Raw genomic sequence first — 22,083 nt, 5'->3', positions numbered from 1 at the left:
CCTCCTCTGCTGCCACAATCAATGAGTACACTTTTGCGGAACCTCTCTTTTGGGCAATGCTGTACCTATCTGACAAAGAGTTTGTATAATAATTAAATTTGGAGTAATTACTTTTCAGACTGATCGGTGACAGTCTATTGTTCAGGAAGAATGAATCCTCGGAGCCTTCTAACATCATTTCAGTTCCTGGTTCGAAATGAGATTTTCAATGAACGCAATTTATAAGAACTAAAATCCTTAATGCACATTAATATAGGTTTCTTTCGCCCGTAAAAATCTTTGGAATAAGATTATTTTCTGGAGTAATGAGTTATCTGGGCTATCTGAACCCAGCATAATAAACCTCAAAATGACATTCATAGTGGATGCTGGGCTGACGGTGGAAAGAAACATCTCAAAACCAATCCTTTAATTTTCTGATCCAATTTTTGCCAACTTTTCTACCCACCTTCAGCATTCTGGTTTTGAAAATGCATCCATTCAAATGTTGGGATTCATTATTACATTCTTCTTTTTAATTAATTCTAGAATCTTAAAAAACATTTTATTTACACTTGCGTACATGTTTACATTAACTAGCCTAATCTTTGTGCAGAACTAGCCTAATCTTTGTGCAGAAGGGAAGTTTAATCATATTAATATAAGTTGTTACAACTTCCCATATAAAACACTGATTCACTCTCTCTTGCACATGCTGTCCCTCTCTGTATATAATAAACTATAGACATATAAAACATAAACTATTTTGACATATTAAGAGCTAACATGGCACTCTCAAGCTTTTCTGACACAACTCTTTCCTTCCTTCTTTCTTTCCTTCCTCCCTCCCTCCCTCCCTCCTTTCCTTCCTTCCTGCTATAGAGCAAAAATTGTATGTGTTGTCTGTCACTCTTTCATTATTAGTTTGCTCTTTGAGTGAGTTCATTGCTCTTATTTAAAAGGCCAAGGAATATTTTGCCAGTGATGACACTCATCTGTTTCTTCATCTTTATTGACACCATAAGTGGGATAAGCGTATATGAAAACAAACAAAGTGACATTCAAACACGTCTCTTTCACCCAAACATCGGTCTTGAAGTCTCTACCAAAGGGTACTTCATTCTTTGGATATGGCAGACCAGGATTTAAGTAGATAGCTAAAGTACAAGAAGTACAAACCTGCATTTCAAACGTGCACATCATTCAAGTGACAATAATCAAGGGTAAGTTAAAGTACATGAATGATAACCAGCTAATGTTTGCAAGCAACCTTGAAACTCTTTCAGTTAGAAAGTGGCTGCATTTAAATAATCGATTCTCCCAAGAAATATTATTATAAATACCCCAGAAAGCTGTTTACATTTGAATTTGTGCTCTCCATTCAGTGGAGCAATGATCAAAAAGACGACCGAGGAAGGTTAGTAACACCTGATTTAAATAAAATAAAATAAAACAAAAACTGCCACAGGAAGAACTACCTAGAAGCGATGTGTGGGTGTCTGTGAAAGACATCAGTGGGATTCTTGAAGGTCTAAAGGCAGGATCAATAAAACAATTTATTTGATATAATGGCTAATGCAGTTTCTTTTTCCTCTTTTCCAATTACTCTCAAGATAGATGTTTTTTTAAAAAAAATTATGTAACTTTTCCGAGTAGTTTTTGTCCTCAGAATGGTTCAGCCTGGCGCAGAAGCCAACCTGAGCCAGATACGAAGGATGGACTTTAAAAAAGTTTTTATTGAAGTGCTTCAGCAGCCGGTGTCCTTTTCTCTATGGAGCTTTGCCTTGCTTAAGCTGTACCTGTTCTTTTGCCCCTAATTGTAGTTTCTGCTGCTTATCTTCTTGTTGCCAAATCTTGTAACTTCATATCTAATTCCTAGTGTGTGTTGTTACATTTCCTCCATTTCAAACTGATGCATTATACAGTTACATTCCTCTAAAGTTATCACTCACTCCCAAAATGGGGATATATTGATTCTTAGTGAGTGATCCATCATAGTTTAGGGGCTGTCATCCACATTTTCTTTTAAGGCAGGTTTCAAAGGTTATATATTAAAATGACCTTCAATGTGTGTTATATTAAAAAAAGGTTAATCTGTCACTAAATTTTTCATATCATTAACGAAAATTGATTTTTTAAATAACTTTTATATGACTTCGTTGGTGAGTTTTGGGGTAGTCATCAGTTAGGAGACTTAGGGAGTAGTTAGCTGCCCGGAGTTCCTTTGCAGCAGAATTATTTAAAAATATACATAAAATAGTTCATTGAAGTGCATTCTGGAAACTAGTTTTATTTTCCCAGCCTTATTTATAATCCCTATTCACCACAGAGTTTCTGCAATCTATTAGTAAAAGTTCTGGTCATTCAGTTCAGGTTAATCAATGTTATTGTTCAGGAGATCATTGAAGTATTCTGGCAGAGGTGGCGGGGGGGGGGATTAACAGTGCTTCATCTTAAGAGCCATACGCACAGGGATGAGCAAACTTCTGGAAGGTTCTATTTAAAAGACACAAAGGCTGCCTGGGGATTAAGAGGAGGTGGAGCAAAGCAACTGAACTAGAAAGCTTGAGATGAGATGGATGTCTGAAGCTGATCTTAAAGCCATTATTGTGATGACCAGTCAAGGACATGTATGTCCCCTCAAAAGAGGGTAGATATTGCCTGCTGGAGCACCTAATAGTATGTGTTCCCTTAAGTCAGGGGTCCCCAGACTTGGCAACTTTAAGACTTGTGGACTTCAACTCCCAGAATAGCATAGCTGGATGGAGAATTCTGGGAATTGAAGTCCACAAGTCTTAAAGTTGCCAAGTTTGGAGACCTCTGCCTTAGGGGCTTAAAAATAGGTAGTGAATCCTAGGTGGACCCAGTTCCAAGACATTCATCAGGCTGGTTGTTATAATCTCTGATGGCCTATGAAAACAAACATCATGCCTTGAAGAAGGAAGTTTTGAAGATTCCCAAGAAGACCGAAAACAAACTAATGGATTGTCAAACAAATCAACTCCCTTAAAGCACAAATGATCAAGTACAGATTATCCTACTTCAGATACATTATGCTACTGTAGGTCACTGCAGAAAGCTCTGATAGTGAGAAAGGTGGGTGGAAAGAGAAGAAGAGGGTGATCAACAGCAAAATGGATAGACTCAATTGCACTGGTGATATGTGCATCATTGGTTGGCTTCAAGGACTGGGTTGGGGGCACATAAATAACTATAATGTAGCACATAAGAGCTTGAGTTCACTTTCTTTCCAAAAGTAATTTCTAATAAATTACTCCTAATTTGTTTAGAGCAACCTCTTTACAAAACACAGGAAAGCCCTTAACTGCTTCAATACTAGGCAATGAATATTTTCATAAATAAAAGATATTTTGTTGGGGGAAAGCAAAATAGAAGGAAATCATGTCACAGCAAAACTGTGCTTTGACCCAACCAAAGCCCAAAATACATAAAATAACTGGGAATGGGAGAAAAACTTTCCTGAAGAAAGAGAAACAACAGCTATTATAAACAAGATCTGAAATGAAATATTTATTGGCCATATGCAGTTTTGTAAATTGGTATGAATGCTTTGTGCTTGCAAGCCAATACAAAAAAAAAAAGAAAAGGCTCTTAGTTTCCCCACCTCTCCTTCCTATTCTTTCTCTCTCAATTATTTAAAATATGTTGACTATAGAAAGACACTGAAAGCATTTGACAGCATAATCCGCAATCCAGCACAAATATGACAAGGATAATCATTTCGTTTAGAGGGGTATAATGCTGCCTTGCAGACATAAGTGTCCTAGTCATTTTACCGTGGAGGGATGATCTGTAATGGTTTCAGAACCTTGGACAGTGGACAAAAACTATGGTTCTTATACCAAGCCATTTCTATACATATAAATGGGAGGGGAGGGGAGAGCAGAGAAGGAGGGAGGGAGGGAGATGTTCAACTTTCAAGCAAAGAAGCTGCTGCAGTCATTATGCTATTGTTGGAATGAGTGTAATGGTGCTTGATTGGGTTGGTGTCATTTTGATTCTGTGAGTGCAATGATGTCCTTAGGATGAAAAGGAATGGATTATCTTGCCTTCTTCACCAATCCACCAAAAGGAAAGATTCTCCCAGCCCTTTCCTTTTTCAAAGGCTGATTCCCATGGTTTTATGGAGATCTCCGAGTCATTAGGAAGAGAGGGCATTAGAGGTGGTGGAGGACACTCTTCCACATGATAACCAAAGGACAAATGCACCACAATTTTGGAACTTTGGTGTACGACAGTGTTTCTCAGCCTTGGCAGTTTTCAGGTTTGTGGATTCCAACACCCAGGGGCACTTCCAGAGAATGCTGCAAATCTGCTCTTAGAAGAAGATGGTGCCGCACAACCACCACCATTCCATGGACAGTGTTGATGAGCTTTTATGATTGCACCAGGTTGCCCCACCACTTATGAAGGAAACATTTTCTTCTTTGCTATATTTGTTTTGCAAATGGGGATCTTCCGTGTGCAAACAGAAGCTGAGTTTAATTTATTTAGCAAAGGGCTGAAAGATGTGAAATATCCTGTATCTATGCACCATTGCATTGGCAGGGGTTACTAAAACGTTGCACACACAGTTTTAGTCCTCTTCTCTCTCTCTCTCTCTCTCTCTCTCTCTCTCCCTCCCTCCCCCCCTCTCTCTCTTTTGCCTGAGTTCATACAACTCACTAAACAAATGCCAAGCAAACCACATGCAAAGTAGCTTTTAAACAGACAGCGCAGTTAAGTGCAGTAGGAAGGTGAGGTGTGAATTTGGAGCTTCTCAAACAATCCTAGTTAGGAATAACGTTATTTCACTGAGCTGTCAGAAACTTGAAACTGTTCCAATACCAAACTCTTGATAATTTGACTTTACAAGTAAGCCTTATCAGCAACCAAACACATCATCGGGCAGAGTTAAACAAGGGGAACACCATTTAGCTAGAGAACTTTCTGATCTACATTCATCCAATATAGACAGCAGCTAGAGTTTTTATGGCTTCTGCAGTAACCTTGGTTCCTACAAGATGACAATGTGCCCCTGCTTAAACTACTTAATCATGCATTTTATTTCATTTTGTTAGTAGAATGGCTTATAATACCCAATTCCTCTTTGGAGGACAGGCTCTATATCACAACACAAAGGTAAAGAGCTTTAGAGTAGCCTTTAGTCAAATAAACTAATTTTCCATGTACGGTACACATTCCATGTACGGTGAAGCATACAGCATTGCAATAAGATGGAGCATCTTTCAGGAATAATTCAAAATAGAAACAAAAAACAAAAGACCCTACTTTGTTACATGAATAAATCCTATAAAATGAAGAAAATGGAACTGGGAGAATTGGCAGCTGTGCTGTCCCAAAGGAGCTTGTCCAAAAGGCAATTGGACTGGCTTGGCTTTTTTTTTCCTCGAAAATGTTTTGCTTCTCAACCAAGAAGCTTCTTCTTCAGAACTGAAGAAGTTTCTTGAACTAGAAGCAAGATCTTTTCAAGGAAAAAAACCAAGAAAGTCCAGTTATCTTTTGAAAAGTACCTTTGGGACAATCGTGAGTTGGATGATTGAGAATCTCCATGGACACTGGCAGTTGTGCTGTTCATGGCCAGTTCATGAGTTCCCAAAGAGGCATTTGGCCACAATAAGCATGTTGGATTGAACAGACCTGTGGCCTAATCCAGCAGAGAAGTTCTTAGCAACAAGCACATCAGAGGGGGTATTCAGCAGGTTCTGATCAGTTCTGGAGAACTGGTAGCGAAGTTTTGAGTAGTTCAGAGATCCGACAAGTACCACCTCTGACTGGCCCCGTCCCCATCTATTCTCTGCCTCCCATTGAGTCCCAGATGATTGGCTGGGTCTTCTTTGGTTGCCCTGCAGAGGAGAACGGAGCTGGAAAACTGGTTAGTGGGGTGGGGAGGGAATGGGGAATTTTACAGTCACCTTCTCCTGCCACGCCCACCAAGCCACGCCCACAGAATCAGTAATAAAATAATTTGAATCCCACCACTGAGGCACATTGGCTTTGCTATTCCTTGGAGTGAAGAGGAAGGACGAGTCCCTGATCCCAGCAAGACAGCCCTCAGTTGAGATTGAAATGTCTCTTTACCATTGACTCACGCAAACTCCGGAGAGTCACCTTCTATTATCTTCAGCAGCAGATATAAACAGGTAATCAAACCAAACAAGACATGGCTTTTCCCCCAGGTGAAGTTGTTGTGTGAAAAAGAGAGGCATCAATGTAAATTATTCAGAGGGTACTAAATTATGTTTTACAGAAATTAAATTTAGGATGTTACTTCAATTAAAAAAAAAAAAAAAAGCTCTCCATGGAAATTCATCCCAGGCTAGACGCTTTCTAACGATAATGTCTTGTGATTTCTTCTTTTCAGGTTTCTTTTTTCAAACCTCAAACCTGGTCGAGCAACTGTGGAAGCAAGTCACCTGGTAAATCTAGACCTCAAGTGACTCAAGGGTTGGGCTTCCAAAGGTACTTAATTTCTGTTGTGGTTCGCTGGCAGCCTGTGCAGACAGCAGCAGAATCGGACAGTGGGGAAGAATGGGGACCACTCTGGGATTCTGGGGAGGAATCAGACAAGGGTTCTGTGTCAGATACAGAGATGGGGCCAGAGCCATCTGGGAGTTATGGGCTGACTCTGGAGCCTCCAGAATCTGGCAGCAGCGAGGCAGAAGAACAAGGGGAGCCTGTTCCCAGTGCGCATGTGTGCAGAACTGCTAGAAGGTGAGCGCAGCTGAAACAAAAGGGGTGACTCAGGAGTAAGGCTTGGAGGTGATTGCCCCTCCCCTAACGTATAAAGGACAGGCAATGGTGATGAAACCTTTGCAGGAAGCAAAGTCATTTGCTCTGTTCGGATTAATCCTTGAAGCTCTGTGTGGACTTTGTACTTCGGTTGGTTTTTTTTTTTTTTCAGTTAATTTGGCACTTTAGTTGTTGGCAGCAATTCAAAGGTGGGTGCTTATCTCGAGTGACTGTTTGGGACTCATTACTGGTTGGGAATGAACATAATTCCCAGCTTTGAAATAAAACAAAAGTTGTTTTAACTAACCATGTGCTTAATTACGGTCTCGGGAGGCCTTGTTCAGAACAATTTCAGTGGTGATAGTTTTTCATTTCATTTATTTACTTCCTGCCTTTTATTATTTTCCTGCTCCCACCTTTTCCCTCCTTTAATTGGACCATGGTGTTTTGGATTTTGTAATTAACTTATTTATGCTTTTAATGTTTATGGTCTTATCTTTTCTGACTGAATGCCTCCCAGAGTTACCCTGAGGTAAAGTGGGCGGCCTATAAATTTTATAAAGAAAAATAATTTTTTTTTAACAAATAACTCAAGGTAGCAAACATATCCAAGACACTTTCCACCGTTTACTTCCATCACAACAGGGTTATGTCTCCCTTAGCAACAACAACAAAAAATGAGCTCAATTGTGATCGTAAGTCGAGGACTACTTGCATTTGTATCCTGCCTTAATTATTTTTGCAAATAACTCAAGGTGGTTAAATGTTATATATGAAGCACACCTTCCTCCTCTTATTTTCCTACAATAAAAACCTTGTGAGGTAAGTTGGGCTGAGAGAAAGGGACTGGCCCAAAGTCACCCAGCCAACCTTTATGGCTAAGGTAGGATTTGAGCTCATAATCTCTTGCTTCCTAGATAGTGCCTTAACCACTAGACCAAATACATATAGACAGACAGACTGACAGACTTTGATCTAGTGGTTAAGACTTCAATTGCTTAAGAAAGGATTTTAAGCTGAAATTCAAGGACATGAAAATCAAAATGGAAAAATAACAAAATATGAGGATTTTTTTATTGGTATTTTAGTATGGAAAAATTCCAGGCACTTAGCAGTTATGTTTGAAAACTATTAAGCATGTTGAAAAGTACTATTGAATTTGATTGCAACTGTTTCAAACTACTGATTGCAATTCTGATGTAACTGGTGCCTTGTAGGCATAATATAACACTTGCTACTAAACATTCTATTGCATTTCTATAATTCATGGTTGATTCTGTTGCAGTGCTGAAAACTTCAGGCTCAAAAGCTTATAAATAGGCTCCACTTTTTGATGAGCCTGACTGTTTGTCTCAATTTCAGTCTCTTTTTGCAAGGCAAAACATCTCCAGAAGATCCCGCTGTTGGCCTCTTTGATGTAGCTCTGTAGCTCCCCTTCCAGTTTGCTTCTTTGGTGGTCCCTGAAACTTTTAATCTTTGCTTTAAATTCTCCTTTATTCAGTGCTGATACTTTCCCTCTTTTTTCTTTTTTACAGTGTCCTTTCACTTAGTTTATGCTGTTTTTTTCTATTTATTCTTTGCTGGTTTCATTCTGTAAAAGTCCTGTTTCTATCAGCAAAGTTAAATTGTAAAGCTCTCTCTGTTAAGAATCTACTATTGTATTTAACTCGTAGAAAGTCTTCAATGGCTTCTCATCTACCAAAAATTCTTATTTACCACAAATCACTGAAATCGTTATTTCTGATCTGAGACAATGGATTACTTGTTAATTGCCTTTCCTTATGCATAGAAGATGACAGATTAAATTGGTTGCAAATAGATATGTAGAAGTTAATAAATTGTAGGCCTGTTTTACAGGGAGGCGACATATTTATTGTTGCAATATACTTATGAGTATTCAACTGGGGTGGGGGGGCAATATATGTAAATGTGTTTTTGTCTTTTCCAATGCACTTTTTAATGCTTTGTCTAATTTTGGTTTGCTTCTATAAAATTTCTTTCTTTTTTGAGCTTTCTGAATAAAATATAAAAAAAAATTGTCAAGAAAAATCCTGTTTCTGTGAGTTATAATTCACAGGTCTCAGAGTTAAAGTCCCCAGGCTATAGAATCAATATCCATGTGGTCTGTGAGGATAATGGTGCACATCTAGATTGCGTTTAGAGACCAAAGGTAGGAAATCATTCTTTTAAATGCTATTGTTTAACTGTATCTTTATTCTGCTTCTACATTATTTCAACCTTCACTTTTTAGAATACTTGCATCCATGTTTGTTCTTGCTTAGAACATGCCAGCAGTCATCCAGGTTACTTAACTGGAAAGAGAAGCCACTTTACCTGTCCATGCCCAAGTTAATCATCTACTGTGTATGAGGGAAGGGTGAATCACTCCCTGAACAAACTCTTCTACATGGTTTACCTGGAACAGGCATGTGTTTTGAAGCCATGAATAAACGCAACTGTTTTATTCCCAAGTTGGACTGAAGCAAAGTTGTTATAGAGCAGAAGTGATTTTTGGAAGGCAGCTTTCAATTATATAGCCTAAAGTTCTAGTTTCTATGGAAAACAGTGAAATATTTTTGAAAATATCGAAGTGTTGTTTGGAAATTGACTCAATAGTCTTAGTAATCCAGTACAATAGCTGTAATAATGTAATAATGCTAACTAATTAATTAATAAGGGAATAAACATGATTGATCACATTTGCTTAAGAGATATAGCAACAGAATGACACATATCTTTCCCTCTGATATTATATGGTGTTTTTCATGGTCCTGTCATTGCATTTGTAAGTTCTGAAGACTGCTTGACAGAAGCATCACTGTTTTTCCTACACACATCATTCTACTTCCGTTTCTGGTGTATCATAAAGGTTCTTATTTAAGAAACACCCTTTTACTGCTGTACATCTTTCAGAAAGAACTCTAGGCAACCAACCAATAAACACAATGCACTAAAAAATAAAAAGACTGATTCAAATCATAAAGCGTATTGCGGCCTTAACATATTTTGCCTCCATCAATCAACTTCTCCATGCTATTAAACGAAGCATCTCAAATATGCAACACACTTCAACAATCTCACCTGCTTCCAGAAATAAAGACTAGCAACTTGGAGTTTTCATTATTCTGATATGTAAGATGATTTCCTTCTCTGGCTTTAACTCCAAGGAGCAGTGCAGATTTTGTAGCACATAGGAAAAACGTTTGTAATTTTACCAGACAACATCACAGTTATTTAAAAAAAAAACAATAACCCTTCAAACCAGATATGGACCATGACTATAAATGGTTGGGTCCAGGGATGGGATTAAATTTTTTTAACAACCAGTTCTGTGGGTGTGGCTTAGTTGGTGGGCGTGACTTGGTGGTAATGTGACTGGCTGGGCATGGACAACTCAACATTACTCACATCAAGGCACACATTTCCTCATCTAGCCTCTCATGACTGTGGGGATGCTGCAATAGTCGTAAGTGTAAAAAATGGTTATAAGTCACTTTTTTCAGTGCCATTGTGACTTTGAATGGTCCCTTCACACAAGCAAAGTACCAGAAAAGGAGGGAAAAAAAACCTCCAGAGACGTTCCTGAGACAGGAAGTCTAGTCCTGCCAAGAATGTAATAAGGGTTAACGGAGAGGCAGTTTCTGTAAGCAACACCAGAATGTTTCCTTCCTGCCTTCCTTACAGGATTAGGCCAGTAATTTCTTCTAACAACCGGTTCTCCAAACTGCTTAGAATGTTAACAACCAGTTCTAGCGAATAGGTGCGAACCTGTAGAATCCCACCCGTGGTTGGGTCTACTGTTATTTCTAAAAGAAATGTACTCAGGTTTCCAGAGAAGGAACTTCTAAATGATGCGTCCCATTTTTAAACTATCTTCGTTACTAATTGTGACATTCATAGGAAAAAAAAATAGTAATAAGGCACCAGATATGTCAGATATCTTAGAGCGTTCTGCTCCACCCAAGAGAATCGAAAGCATTATCAGAGGCTACACCTTGCGTGCTGCTTTAGAAAGTGCGAAGCGAGCAGGGAAGGTTGATCTAAAGAAACGAGTGATATTTTAAGAAAGAAAGGCTTAAAATACAGAAATGAATAGCCAGGGATAAATGCTACCATTCAAAACAGGAAAGTTTCTCTTAAAATACAGCGTATGATTAGTTTGCATATCAAGGGGGAGGCCTTGAGAATGAGTTGAAAAAGGCTGACTTTTGAGAAGACAAAAGTGTGTGGAGGGGCACAGAGGTCTATGCAAGCTCTTGAGATTCCCCCTCTGCTTATAGTACCAATGTTAAAGGACCATCTAAGGATTTTCTCTTCCTTTTTACTTTGAATTGCAATTCTCCTGTAATTTTAAATTTTTAAGCCTAATTTATTTTTTTAATTATTGCAAGGAATTTCTTAAAATACGTATTTAAAAAGAAAACCTGTGAGCTTACTGCATATTTCTGTCCTGTTTTGCTCACCAAGTATTAAAACAGTACTTAGTAATAAAATAAGAACTGTGCAAATCTGTCCAAATCCTGTCTAACAATAAAACATCCTGTCTGACAATAAAAAAAGTCATACATTATTTGGCTTTTCCTTTTCTAAATTGTCATGTAGCAGGTCAATGTCACCTGGATATTATGTTATGGGAGCTACTGCAGTGCCAACTGATGGATTCCTAGAGGATTTCCATATCCTTAACAGTGGTTACAAGGCACTGCACTAGAAGGAGAATGAATCTAATTCTTATGTATATTTTATCACTATGGAAATTTCTGCTGCATTCAGTACTGTTAAGATGCTCATGACACACAAGATCATGACAACTTTCCTCAGAGTTTTCTTACTCTTCTAAGAGTCACATGAGAGAGATTGGGTGTCAGGTGCTAAAGACCAGGTCCACTCATGAGGGTTCAATTAAAGTGATATGTTGCTAAAAGCCTATGCACAGGGATTTCACAACTAATGGTTAGCACCTGCTTGATAAGAGTCAACTGAATTCAAGGGAGGTTGGACTTAGTCTACTTGTGGCTACAGAGAGAGCTGAATCCTCTTTTGACTCCACCCCCCTAGATTCTGCCACTCCTTCTCCTACATTGGGTGAGGTAATGGTGGAAGGCAACCTTCCTACCCTTCATAAATTATATGGCAAACCTTCCCAGAAACATTTCTTCCTCTTGGGAATGTTACCCATTTATTTAGAACCCCAAAGAAACAAAGGCAAAAGGGGGCTTAATTCTTCCATAATAGTTGCGTGCAAAACACCTCCCAACTCTTAAAATATTGGTGTGGATCCCATTATAAAGTCCACCCTATGGAAAGAAACAAGGTCAACAGGGACAATGGAGACCCACATAATGAAGTCCCTAAATGCAGCTGCTCCTCTGTGTGTGAGAAAAGAGAAGCTAAAACAGAGGCAAAAATGCATAAACATAGACAGACCTTACAGCAACATTCAAGCTCCAGGCAAAATAAAGGATATCCCGTTATGGTTTAGTCCATTCTCAGAGTCAGGCCATGGGTTATTTAGTTGCCCTTAATGCATGCAGTTGCATATAACTTTAAATGCGTTTAATATTTAATATTAGACAGACATTACTTCTCTGCCATAGCACCTTTGGGAATGGATAGTTTGCAGTAGCCAGCAGAGTTTAGGGAGAGCTTAAATCTTTCCTTTCCAACTATTTATTCCTGCTGTTAACACCCACGTAATGGATCACTCTCAACCTTTCATAAGTTGGGGGGAGAGAAGGGAGGAGGCAGGTGAAGAAGATTTGGGCAAATATCTTAAAAAGGGAGGGTTAACTCTTCTTCAATCTCATAGTTCATATCAGAAGGAGTCATAAGCGATGAAGATGCTAGCAATGAATAAACACAAAACTAGGTAAAGGTAAAGGTTCCCCTCACACACATACACACATAGTCGTTTCCAGCTCTAGGAGGTGGTGCTCAAAGCCAAAGAGCCAGCGCTGTCCAAAGACATCTCTGTGGTCATGTGGACAGCATGACTAAACACTGAAGGCGCATGGAACGCTGTTCCCTTCCCCCAAAGGGGTCCCTATTTTTCTACTTGCAGTTTTTACATGCTTTTGAACTGCTAGGTTGGCAGAAGCTGGGACAAGTAACGGGAGCTCACTCCATTATGCGGCGCTAAATTCAAACCACCGAACTGCCAACCTTTATGATCGACAAGCTCAGTGTCTTAGCCACTGAGCTACGACGTCCCTAAACACAAAACTAGATAGATATAAAAACATTTTTCCAGGTTTCATTTTTTTAATAAATAAAATTATACTCCAAAAAAAGCCCCCAGAATGTCCTCCAGATAAACTGAAGGGGGAAGAAACAGAAGAAGAAAGAAGAATTACCCTTCGAACATCTTTCCCAAATGTTTCACTGTAACTCGTTCCGAGGATTTCAAACTGCACGTAGGGATTGGCACCATCTTCTTGGAATTCCATAATGCCCGTCAATCCACTGATATGACCCTAAAAGAAGAATTTCACCCAGTTGAGTGACAGAAAAATAATTTATTTTTTCCCCCTCCCCAGGATTTTCTTTCAAACAATCTGTGTTTTATATATTTAATGTGTGCGTCCAACCGTTTGTCTTTCTTCCTTGGGATCAAGAACTAACTGACTTGCTCGGCCTATATCCCTTGGAAAAGCAGATACATTTGGTTTACCTTCTTGATCGTCTCCAACATGGATCGGCCTCCATTCCAAGGTTTGGTTGATTTTCTCATGCAATTCAAGCTTGCCATGCTGTGCCATTTCCGGTCTTCCAACTTTCGGTGGAAAGCGTTGGCCAGCATGAGGACGCTGTCATAGAGATAAAGGTTGGAGACCTGTACATGGAGACAAAACCCAACAGTTGGTACTCAATTGCTGAAGGGCACACTGGAAGGGTGTACCATGATGGAGAACATGGATATAAAGTGAACACATTGTAAAAACAAGTCTGCTTTCTAAGTAATTATCGATTTCTTCTTTTATCAGAGGAGCCTATATTGCACTCATCAGGGGCAGGATCAGCAATACAAAGCTTGAAACCTAATTTTCTTTCCCAGTTTCAATTGACCTTCTGGGCAAATAGTTCTAGTCCTCTTCTTTAAACAAGGTCTGCTTAAAACAATGTTCAACGTGTGCTTAAAACAGAACTAATTGTCTTCTAGGAGAATGCTAAAGCCAAGAATAAGGGAAGTCCGTGCAATGCCTGACCTTATATTACTAGCCTAGTACTTTCCTAAACTAGCAATGGAGGGCAGTGCCCAGGGATTCAGATAGATTCGTTAAGGAGACCTTGTAAAACATCTCTATAGCAGGATTCATGTGTGAGAAAAGGAAGAATATTATTAGAAAACCAGAACAGGTAAGGCTAAACTTAACCAGTCTCTCTGGTGGTGTAAAAGAAGAGCAGGCAGAACTGTATGTGGAGTGAAGTGCACCATCAGCTTGGAGTCATTAAGTTCCTATAAAAAGTCCAAGTTCAACCCCCTTGAATTCTGATGATGCTTACTTGGCACCAATTTAGTACTGAACCAAATCTCATGTTGACTAGATTCCAGAGGTGATATTCAGCAGGTTCGGACTAGTTCTGGAGAACCGGTAGTGGAAATTTTGAGTAGTTTGGAGAACCAGGAAATATCTCCTCTGACTGGCCCTGCCCTCATCTATTTTCTGCCTCCCAAGTCCCAGCTGATCGGCTGGGTCTTCTTTGGTTGCCCTGCACAGGAGAACAGAGCTGGAAAGCAGGTTAGTGGAGTGAGAGGGAATGGGATTTTGCAGTAACCTTCCCCCAGGAGTGGGGTGGGAATGGAAATTTTACAGTATCCTCCCCTGCCATGCCCACCAAGCCACGCCCACCAAGCCACGCCTACCAAGCCATGCCATGCCCACAGAACCAGTAATAATAATAAAAGAATGAATCCCACCACTACTAGATTCATATGTATGAGATTGGGCAATAAGATTTTTTAGATTGCAGCTTAATTTATGCTCCTGATCCTTTGCAGCTGACAGATGGAGTGGGAGAGGGAGAGGATCAAGGGTGGGATTCTACCAGTTCTCACCTATTCGCTAGAACCGGTTGTTAACATTCTAAGCAGTTCAGAGAACCGGTTGTTAGAAGAAATTACTGGCCTAATCCTGTAAGGAAGGCAGGAAGGAAACATTCTGGTGTTTCTTACAGAAACTGCCTCTCTGTTAACCCTTATTACATTCTTGGCAGGCCTAGACTTCCTGTCTCAGGAACTTCTCTGGAGTTTTTTTCCCCTCCTTTGCTGGTACTTTGCTTGTATGGAGTGACCAAAGTTACAAAGGCACTGAAAAAAGTGACATGACCCTTTTTCACACTTACGACTGTTGCAGCATCCCCACAGTCACGAGAGGCCAGGCAAGGAGATGCATGCCTCAATGTGAGTGATATTGAGTTGGCCACACCCCACCAATAACATGACCACCAAGCCACACCCACCACCTAAGCCACGTTTGTTAAAAATTTTGAATCCCACCCCTGGAGAGGATGAGATGCGTGCTGTGCTAGGAAGACATGTCAGAAAGCAGTTCACATGGCATCTTACAACAATAAATAGGACATGAGATTGAACCAGAGGACAGACCACTGCAGTGATAAAAAAAAAACATGTACTGAATGGAGAAGTCTCTAGTAGACATGGCAGCATCTTTGGTTGCCAATATATATATCTTTTTTGAGAGGGGCAAGATCAGAATAATCAACTGTCTGAGGAGTTAAAAAGTCACAAGGACTCTAAATCATTTGGCTCAATGGATATTAGATGTCACCAAGATTGTCACTAAGTCTATTCCCACCAACACTGGCAGAGCAATATAAAAATAAGAGCCAATCAGAGTCTATTCATGAATTGGAATAGAGCTTGGTAACAAGGTCAGCCAATGAATAGGCATAGCAACTAAGGCAGCTAATGAGGACAATTTGGAAACTAGAAGTAGCCTGGGCTGGAAACTGAAACTAGAAGTAGTCTAGACGAGGCGCTATATTAAGCTCTGCAGCTCTGTTAAGTGCTGAGTCTATTGAAATGAAACTGCTTCTCTCCTCTGCTTGCCTGCTGAACTAAAGTGAAACTGATGCCTGTTTCTGAGCTGAAGCTGAGTTGCTGCTGAAGCTCTGCACTTGTAACACGTCTACTTCTGTTTGAGTTTGCTCCACGTTGGAGAAATCTGCAACTGGTTTGTAAACTCTACTTATTATGTTGATAAAGATGTTAAATGAAGCATTAGCCAACTGTGTTTATTTTTCTGGCGCTGAATTCATGCTGCAAAAACCCTGAATACAACCCTACTCCCTCTTCCAGCACTGAAGAGGTTGGGTAAGGAAGCATCTGCAAGAAAACTGCCAAGCTCAGAGACCACCAAGGACACCACAGTTTCAAACTTTTTCAAAAGTTCAAACCTTTTAAGAATTATTTTTTTTTCAAACAAGTTTTCAAACAAGACAAGACAGATGTGCTTTTACCAACAAATCAAAGTTTGAAGATGCAACTTTCTGATTTACCACCTCCTTTATTTCATCTGCTTTCTTGCCAGCTTGTCATTCTTAACTGCCAGATGCTTTGTTATTTAAAATCTAATTTATGTCTTCTCTTTAGGACGGAGTCTGATTCTGTCCCAGATGGCTTTGGCATATGTGTTTCCATGTTGAGTGGGATTTCCCCTGATGTTACAGAAAGGAAAATAGAAGATCCAGGAGTTCTAAAGGATGGCAAGACAAGTTTGATGTATAATTTGGTAGGAAAGATTAAAGAAGACAGATGCTTTCAACTTTGCTGCTAGAAAAGCGTAAGGCTATAATTAGAAGACACAACTTTGGATTGTGTGAAACTAAACAAAACAGATTACAAAACAACTCTGAAAGAGAAATGAAAATGATGAAAACAAAATCTGTTGGGATTACTTAACTCAGATCAATGTATAGTTTTCAAATCAGAAAAGAAAGAATGAATATATATATGCATCTCTCTGGGTGGGTGGGTGTGTATGTATATTCTATATAAGCTTCCCTTTTCGGGGAAGGTTGTTGAGAAGGTGGTCATGAAGCAGCTCCAGAGGTTTTCTGGATGAAATGGATTATCTCAACCCCTACCAGTCAGGATTCAGGCCTGGATTTGGGACAGAAACAGCATTGGTCACACTTTAGGATGATCTCTGGCGGGAGCAGGATGGGGGTAGTGCATCCATCCTTGCTCTACTTGACCTCTCAGCCGCTTTCAATACCATTGAGCATGGGATTCTCCCGGGGCAGCTTTGGGGGATAGGGGTGGGAGGCCTTGTGCTGTCCTGGTTCACTTCCTTCCTCTGCGGCCGCTCTTAGTCAGTGTTGATAGGAGGGGAGAGATCCAGCCCTTGCCCACTGCTTTACGGAGTTCCACAGGGCTCAGTACTCTCTCTGCTCCTGTTCAATATGTATATGAAGTCGCTGGGTGAGATCATCTGTCACCACGAACTGAGATATCACCAATAGGCTGATGATACTCAGCTGTATGTCTCGGCCCATGGTGAATTAAGTGTTGCTGTGTCCACCCTCTCACAGTGCCTGGAGGCTGTTAGGGGCTGGATGGGGAGCAACAGGTTGAAACTAAACCCTTGCAAGGCTGAATGGCTCTGTGTTTGGGATTCATTGGTTTAGGGAGAATTGCTACCTTTGGTCTTGGATGGAGTGGCAGTGGCACTACCCCAAACAGACACCGTGCGTAATCTGGGTTTTTCTTGGACTCACAACTCCTGCTCGAAGGGGAGGTGGCGGTCATGGCCGGGAGGGGCTTTGCACAATTGCAGGTTGTGTACCTTTCCTGGACCAACAGTCCTTACTCACAGTCACTCATGCCTTAGTCACTTCCCATCTTGACTATTGCAATGGGCTCTATATGGTGTTGCCTTGAAGAGCATCCAGAAGCTCCAGTTGGTGCAAAATGCAGGGACCCGCATGGTTTTGTGCAGACCCTGATGTGCACTTGTATCACCTCTCCTGTGGGAGCTGCATTGGTTGCCGATTTGCTTCTGGGTGCAATTCAAGGTGCTGGTTGTCATCTTTAAAGCCCTTCATGGTTTGGGACCAAGGTTATCTGAGGGACCGTCTCCACCCAACCCATTAGACCGAGGAGGCAGAGAATGTTGTGGGTCCCATCCCCGAGGGAGATACACCTGGTGGGACCCAGAAGAAGGGCCTTCTCCGTGGTGGCTCCCTCTCTCTGGAACATCATTCCCCCAGAGATTAGAATGGCCCCCACTCTAGCACTCTTCCAGAAGGCAAGAAGACCTGGTTCTGCCAGTGGGCCTGGGGAACCCAGAGATGGGAAGGAGCCCATTAAATGACTCATGTGACCTGCTGTCATTGGGGTGAGACGTGGGGGGTGATTTTATTATATTGTACTTTATTAATTTATTTGACTCTTTTTGTTAGTTTTTATTGTTTTGAATGTGGTTTTATATACTGTAAGCCACCTTGAGTCACCATGGGTGAATAGGCAGCAATATAAATTCAATAAATAAAAAAAAATAATTCAACTATCAACCCACAGTTTCCAGCAATTGCCTGAGAGTGGAAGTCCAACCAGACTAGATGGTGACAGGTTGTAAAAAGCAAAAATAAAGGTTGCTAAGAGATTGTTATTACTGAGTGGGATATTGTATATGTGTGCATAAAATACGTAGTTATCTCCTCCTTTGTGGTGGATTCACTGTTATAAAGCTTTTGCAAGTCACTTAGATTCACTTGAATGAAGTAGCATAAAAACTTTGCCAATGCATAAATGCAATCTAAGAACAAAAAAAATAAAAATAAAGGGATGGTTTTACTACATTAATATTGATAATCATTTCCTCTGCAATATTACAATTTTTTGCCTTTGGCTCCCTCTTAGCAAATGCATGCATGGGTGCCCTCTTCAGAGGTAACCCTCACCATTTCAGCTACTGTACTAACCCTAAGATGGATTTTTACTCCTCACTTTTCTGATGCTCTGAAGGAAACCCCACAATTCGATTTCAGACCGAAGGTCAATTTAATTACCCTCAATTTCTTGTCCACCGCCTTCCTTGAGATTCAGTGAGATACCTGATAGCTACTGTTCCTCCTTAATGTTACATTCACAAACCTGTATTGCTGTTTGGGCAAAAAAAAAAATAAGAATAAAATAAAATAAAAATCTTTTCCCTGATGTCCTCAAGAAGATTAAATTGGTTGTTTCCCAAACAAATACCTCCCCGTGTCAGAGATAATATTTACAGCATCTCAGTTTTGTTGCCAGAAGGAGGCTATTGTGAAGAGAGGAACAAATTCCCACCCCCCTTACTCATTTCCTCAAGCAGCACCACCAATTCCAATTTGCTGGACTTGTAGGCAGACAATAATCAGGAATTCATGTGAGTTTGCTGCACTATCTTGCTGTGGCTGCCTAGGTGGTCTCAAGCATGAGAAAAGAGGAAATTAAAGAATTATCTTTCCAGCAGCGTGCTTGAATTGTTTGAAATGGAACCCCAAAGAAAACAAGATCGCTGTTTTGCCCTGGAGAGGCGGTTTCTTTGGCAGTCCTGCTAAGTCTTCCTCTTCATGCTTTAGAAAGAGACACAAATTTCATATAAATGAAGTGAGGCAACGCTTATCTGGGTTCCCCCCCCCCATTCTTCTTTCTTTCTGTTTACTTTTTTTAAAAAACACCTGAGAAAACTTCTCCACATGTACTTCATTGGGATTATTATTGCGGTTGGCCACACAATCTAGGCCACTTTTGGGGAAAAGTCTTCAAGCAACAATGAGAATGCTCCTAAGACATGGTGTTGTTCCTCTACGTAAACATATTTTGGGTTTTGGAGTACCAGCTCCAGAAGAGAAGGTGGAAGTGGCCTTTCTTCATGCTCCAATAGCAGGCTGGGAAAGGCCAGGAGGCGGTGGTGGAATTCTACTGGTTCGGCCCAGTTCAGCCAAGCCGGTAGCGGCGATGAGCATTAGAGACCAAACCAGTTCTCTCCACCACTCTGCTGTTGGGCTTTTGAAGCGCAGCTGCTTTGCGAGGCACAGCAGAGTGCCGCGCGGCAGCTTCTGAAATGACCGGGAGAGTGCAGACTTGCAGGAGGTGAGTTGGAATGCCTCTGCGCCTGCACAAAGTGTGCATTTGGTGCGTGAAAAATGTGTGCAAAGTGCGCCTACCAAGCCACGCCCACCAAACCGCTGGTAGACAATTTTGAAACACATCACTGCCAGGAGTTAAGATCTTAGGGGCTGTCTTTATTTTTAAAGTTTCAGTAGAAGACCTGTGCTGCTCCACCGAAGAATATATTCCTTTGCGGTTGTGTTTGTTGGCCTGTCTACCTGCTCAGCAGTTCATCTGATTAATATCTTCCTTCCTTGGAATTCATGTCAAAGTCAAGTCATGACAGTTGGTCTCTCTCTTCAAAGGAAATATCTCCATTGAAATTATGTTGACAAATTCAGCAAGAGGCTGTAAACCAAAGTCAGAGGAGTCACTTCTGATCGTAATCCATGTGGGGGCACCCGTTTCTATTTTATGACCCTCAAAGGACCCCAGGAACTTTCAAGATGTGACAGCAAAGTGATAACTATGATTTTTCTTTGTTGTTCTAATGATTAATTCCCTCTTAGGCATCTCCAAAACCTGCCACCTGATTATAAATGTCAATGTAATTGAAGGGAGAAACTCATAAACACATGTCGGATCTCGTCATGTTTCTGTTTCCCACAAGGCATTTGGGGGTCCTAACAGATAATGATTGAATAACTGGTTAATCCTATCAATTTTAGCTTTAAATCCTGTTTCTAAGATGAATGGGCTTGCAAGATGTGTGCAATTGTGGAATGATTTAAAACACCGGGATCAAATACCACGCCAGGCAAGCGGATGCCATATGAAATAATAGAGGCCCATCGTAATAATGAAGGAGCAATATTTGCAGCGTAATTAGCTTCTGATTGCTGCCAGGCAATCAGTGGAGGTTAAATGATCTGTGCAGATGGCTCGCCGTGGTGAGAAAATGGGTGTTTTTAGGGTATAGGCTATTTTATTTCCCTGGATTATAATTCTGCAGAGTCTGTGGAATGCCTACCTCGTTATGTTTCACGGCATATGGAGTGTTGGTGGAAAAACGCTCACAATTGTTCTATAGAGACTGATAGTTTTGAGCAAAACATTGGTCTGGTCTTTTAATTATTTGAGCTCAGAGTCTCTCCTTCAACTTCTCCCCTTAACTAGTCCCATTCCTCTTCGTTTGCAAGTTCTTCGTTTTTCCTGGCATTGTATTTTCTCAGGTTCCTTCATACAATACACCACCCTTGTTCTTCTAACTGTGCTGCCTATTAACAAAACTCAGACAGAAGTAACCTGAAAATGTCTATTTGTCCCATGGACCTATGGACCAGGACCAGTCCATGGTCTGTTGAGAACTGGGCTGTGCAAGTGTGCGAGTGTGCAAAGCTTCATTTGTGCATGCGCTGAATCTAAGTTGCGTGCCCAATACCATACTCCCCATTTCAACCCTGAGCTATTCACAGATAGAGGCTGAGATAACTAACCTGGAAGGAAGAGAGTAAAAAAAAGCTCCTCCCTAGGAATTCTCAGAGCACATATTTATTGATGCTAGTCATCTTCTTTAGTTTGTCAAGATTGCTGTCTTGTGGGTGAGGAACAATAAAGGAAACTGCTTTGAAGAACCTCAACATGCCTTTCTTGGTTTTTGGGGACTGATGATGAATTATGGGAAACGAACTTTTCAGTGCAGCCAATGAATTAGGCTGTAAAAAAGGGAGGTAGAGAGGGAGGGACAGACCAAATTGCACAATTTTTACAACAGAAATAAAAAAAACCAAAATTCAAATAAATCTAATCCTTGTCATATCTGGGTAATTTGACATACCATTTTTACACGTCTATTTTCTGCTACGCTGTCTACTCTCATTTTTAAGTCTTGAGTGATAAGAACTCTATCGCTTCTTTCAGAAGCTCTTCCATAGTTTGGATGGATTACCCTGTCGAGAATTTCCCTTGATACTCAGTTTTTATTTCTTTTTCTCCTCTACACAAAGTTATATATCCCCTTAAATAATCTCACTCTGTCTCTGTGCTTCATATCCTTCAAGTAAGAAACAACTTTTCAGTAACTGGTGGTTGTATATCTAAACTCACAAAGATAAAATCAACATCCTTCTAAAATTAGTAAAGATTTCTAGAGATCCCAGGTACAGATTCAGTCATAGCCAAATGTGTTTATATGACTATATATTTAGACATACATAAAATTGATTAAAAAAACTCTGGTTTTAATTTTTAATTTCAGACTTTGTCACTTTATTTCTCAGATGTTTCTTTCTTTGAAA

At 40.3% G+C, this 22,083-nt stretch overlaps 1 protein-coding gene across 6 annotated transcripts in view; it reads right to left on the bottom strand.

The window, feature by feature from the left end:
* The window catches only part of GRID1 (glutamate ionotropic receptor delta type subunit 1), a 648,686-nt gene that overhangs the window by 69,964 nt on the left and 556,639 nt on the right, over positions 1-22,083 (bottom strand). For all 6 annotated transcript variants that reach the window (XM_087932231.1, XM_087932230.1, XM_026710981.2 and 3 more), the window contains exons 7-8: positions 13,403-13,564; positions 13,086-13,205 (exon numbers count right to left, since the gene is read on the bottom strand). In XM_087932231.1, the coding sequence (XP_087788357.1) occupies positions 13,086-13,205; positions 13,403-13,564 (282 nt within the window). The remainder of the gene's footprint in view (positions 1-13,085; positions 13,206-13,402; positions 13,565-22,083) is intronic.

This window comes from Pseudonaja textilis, chromosome 4, assembly GCF_049901715.1.
Source record: "Pseudonaja textilis isolate UNSWEBS1 chromosome 4, rPseTex1.2, whole genome shotgun sequence".
In the NCBI taxonomy this organism is placed as follows: Eukaryota; Metazoa; Chordata; class Lepidosauria; order Squamata; family Elapidae; genus Pseudonaja; species Pseudonaja textilis.
This window is presented reverse-complemented; position numbering and strand designations above follow the sequence as displayed.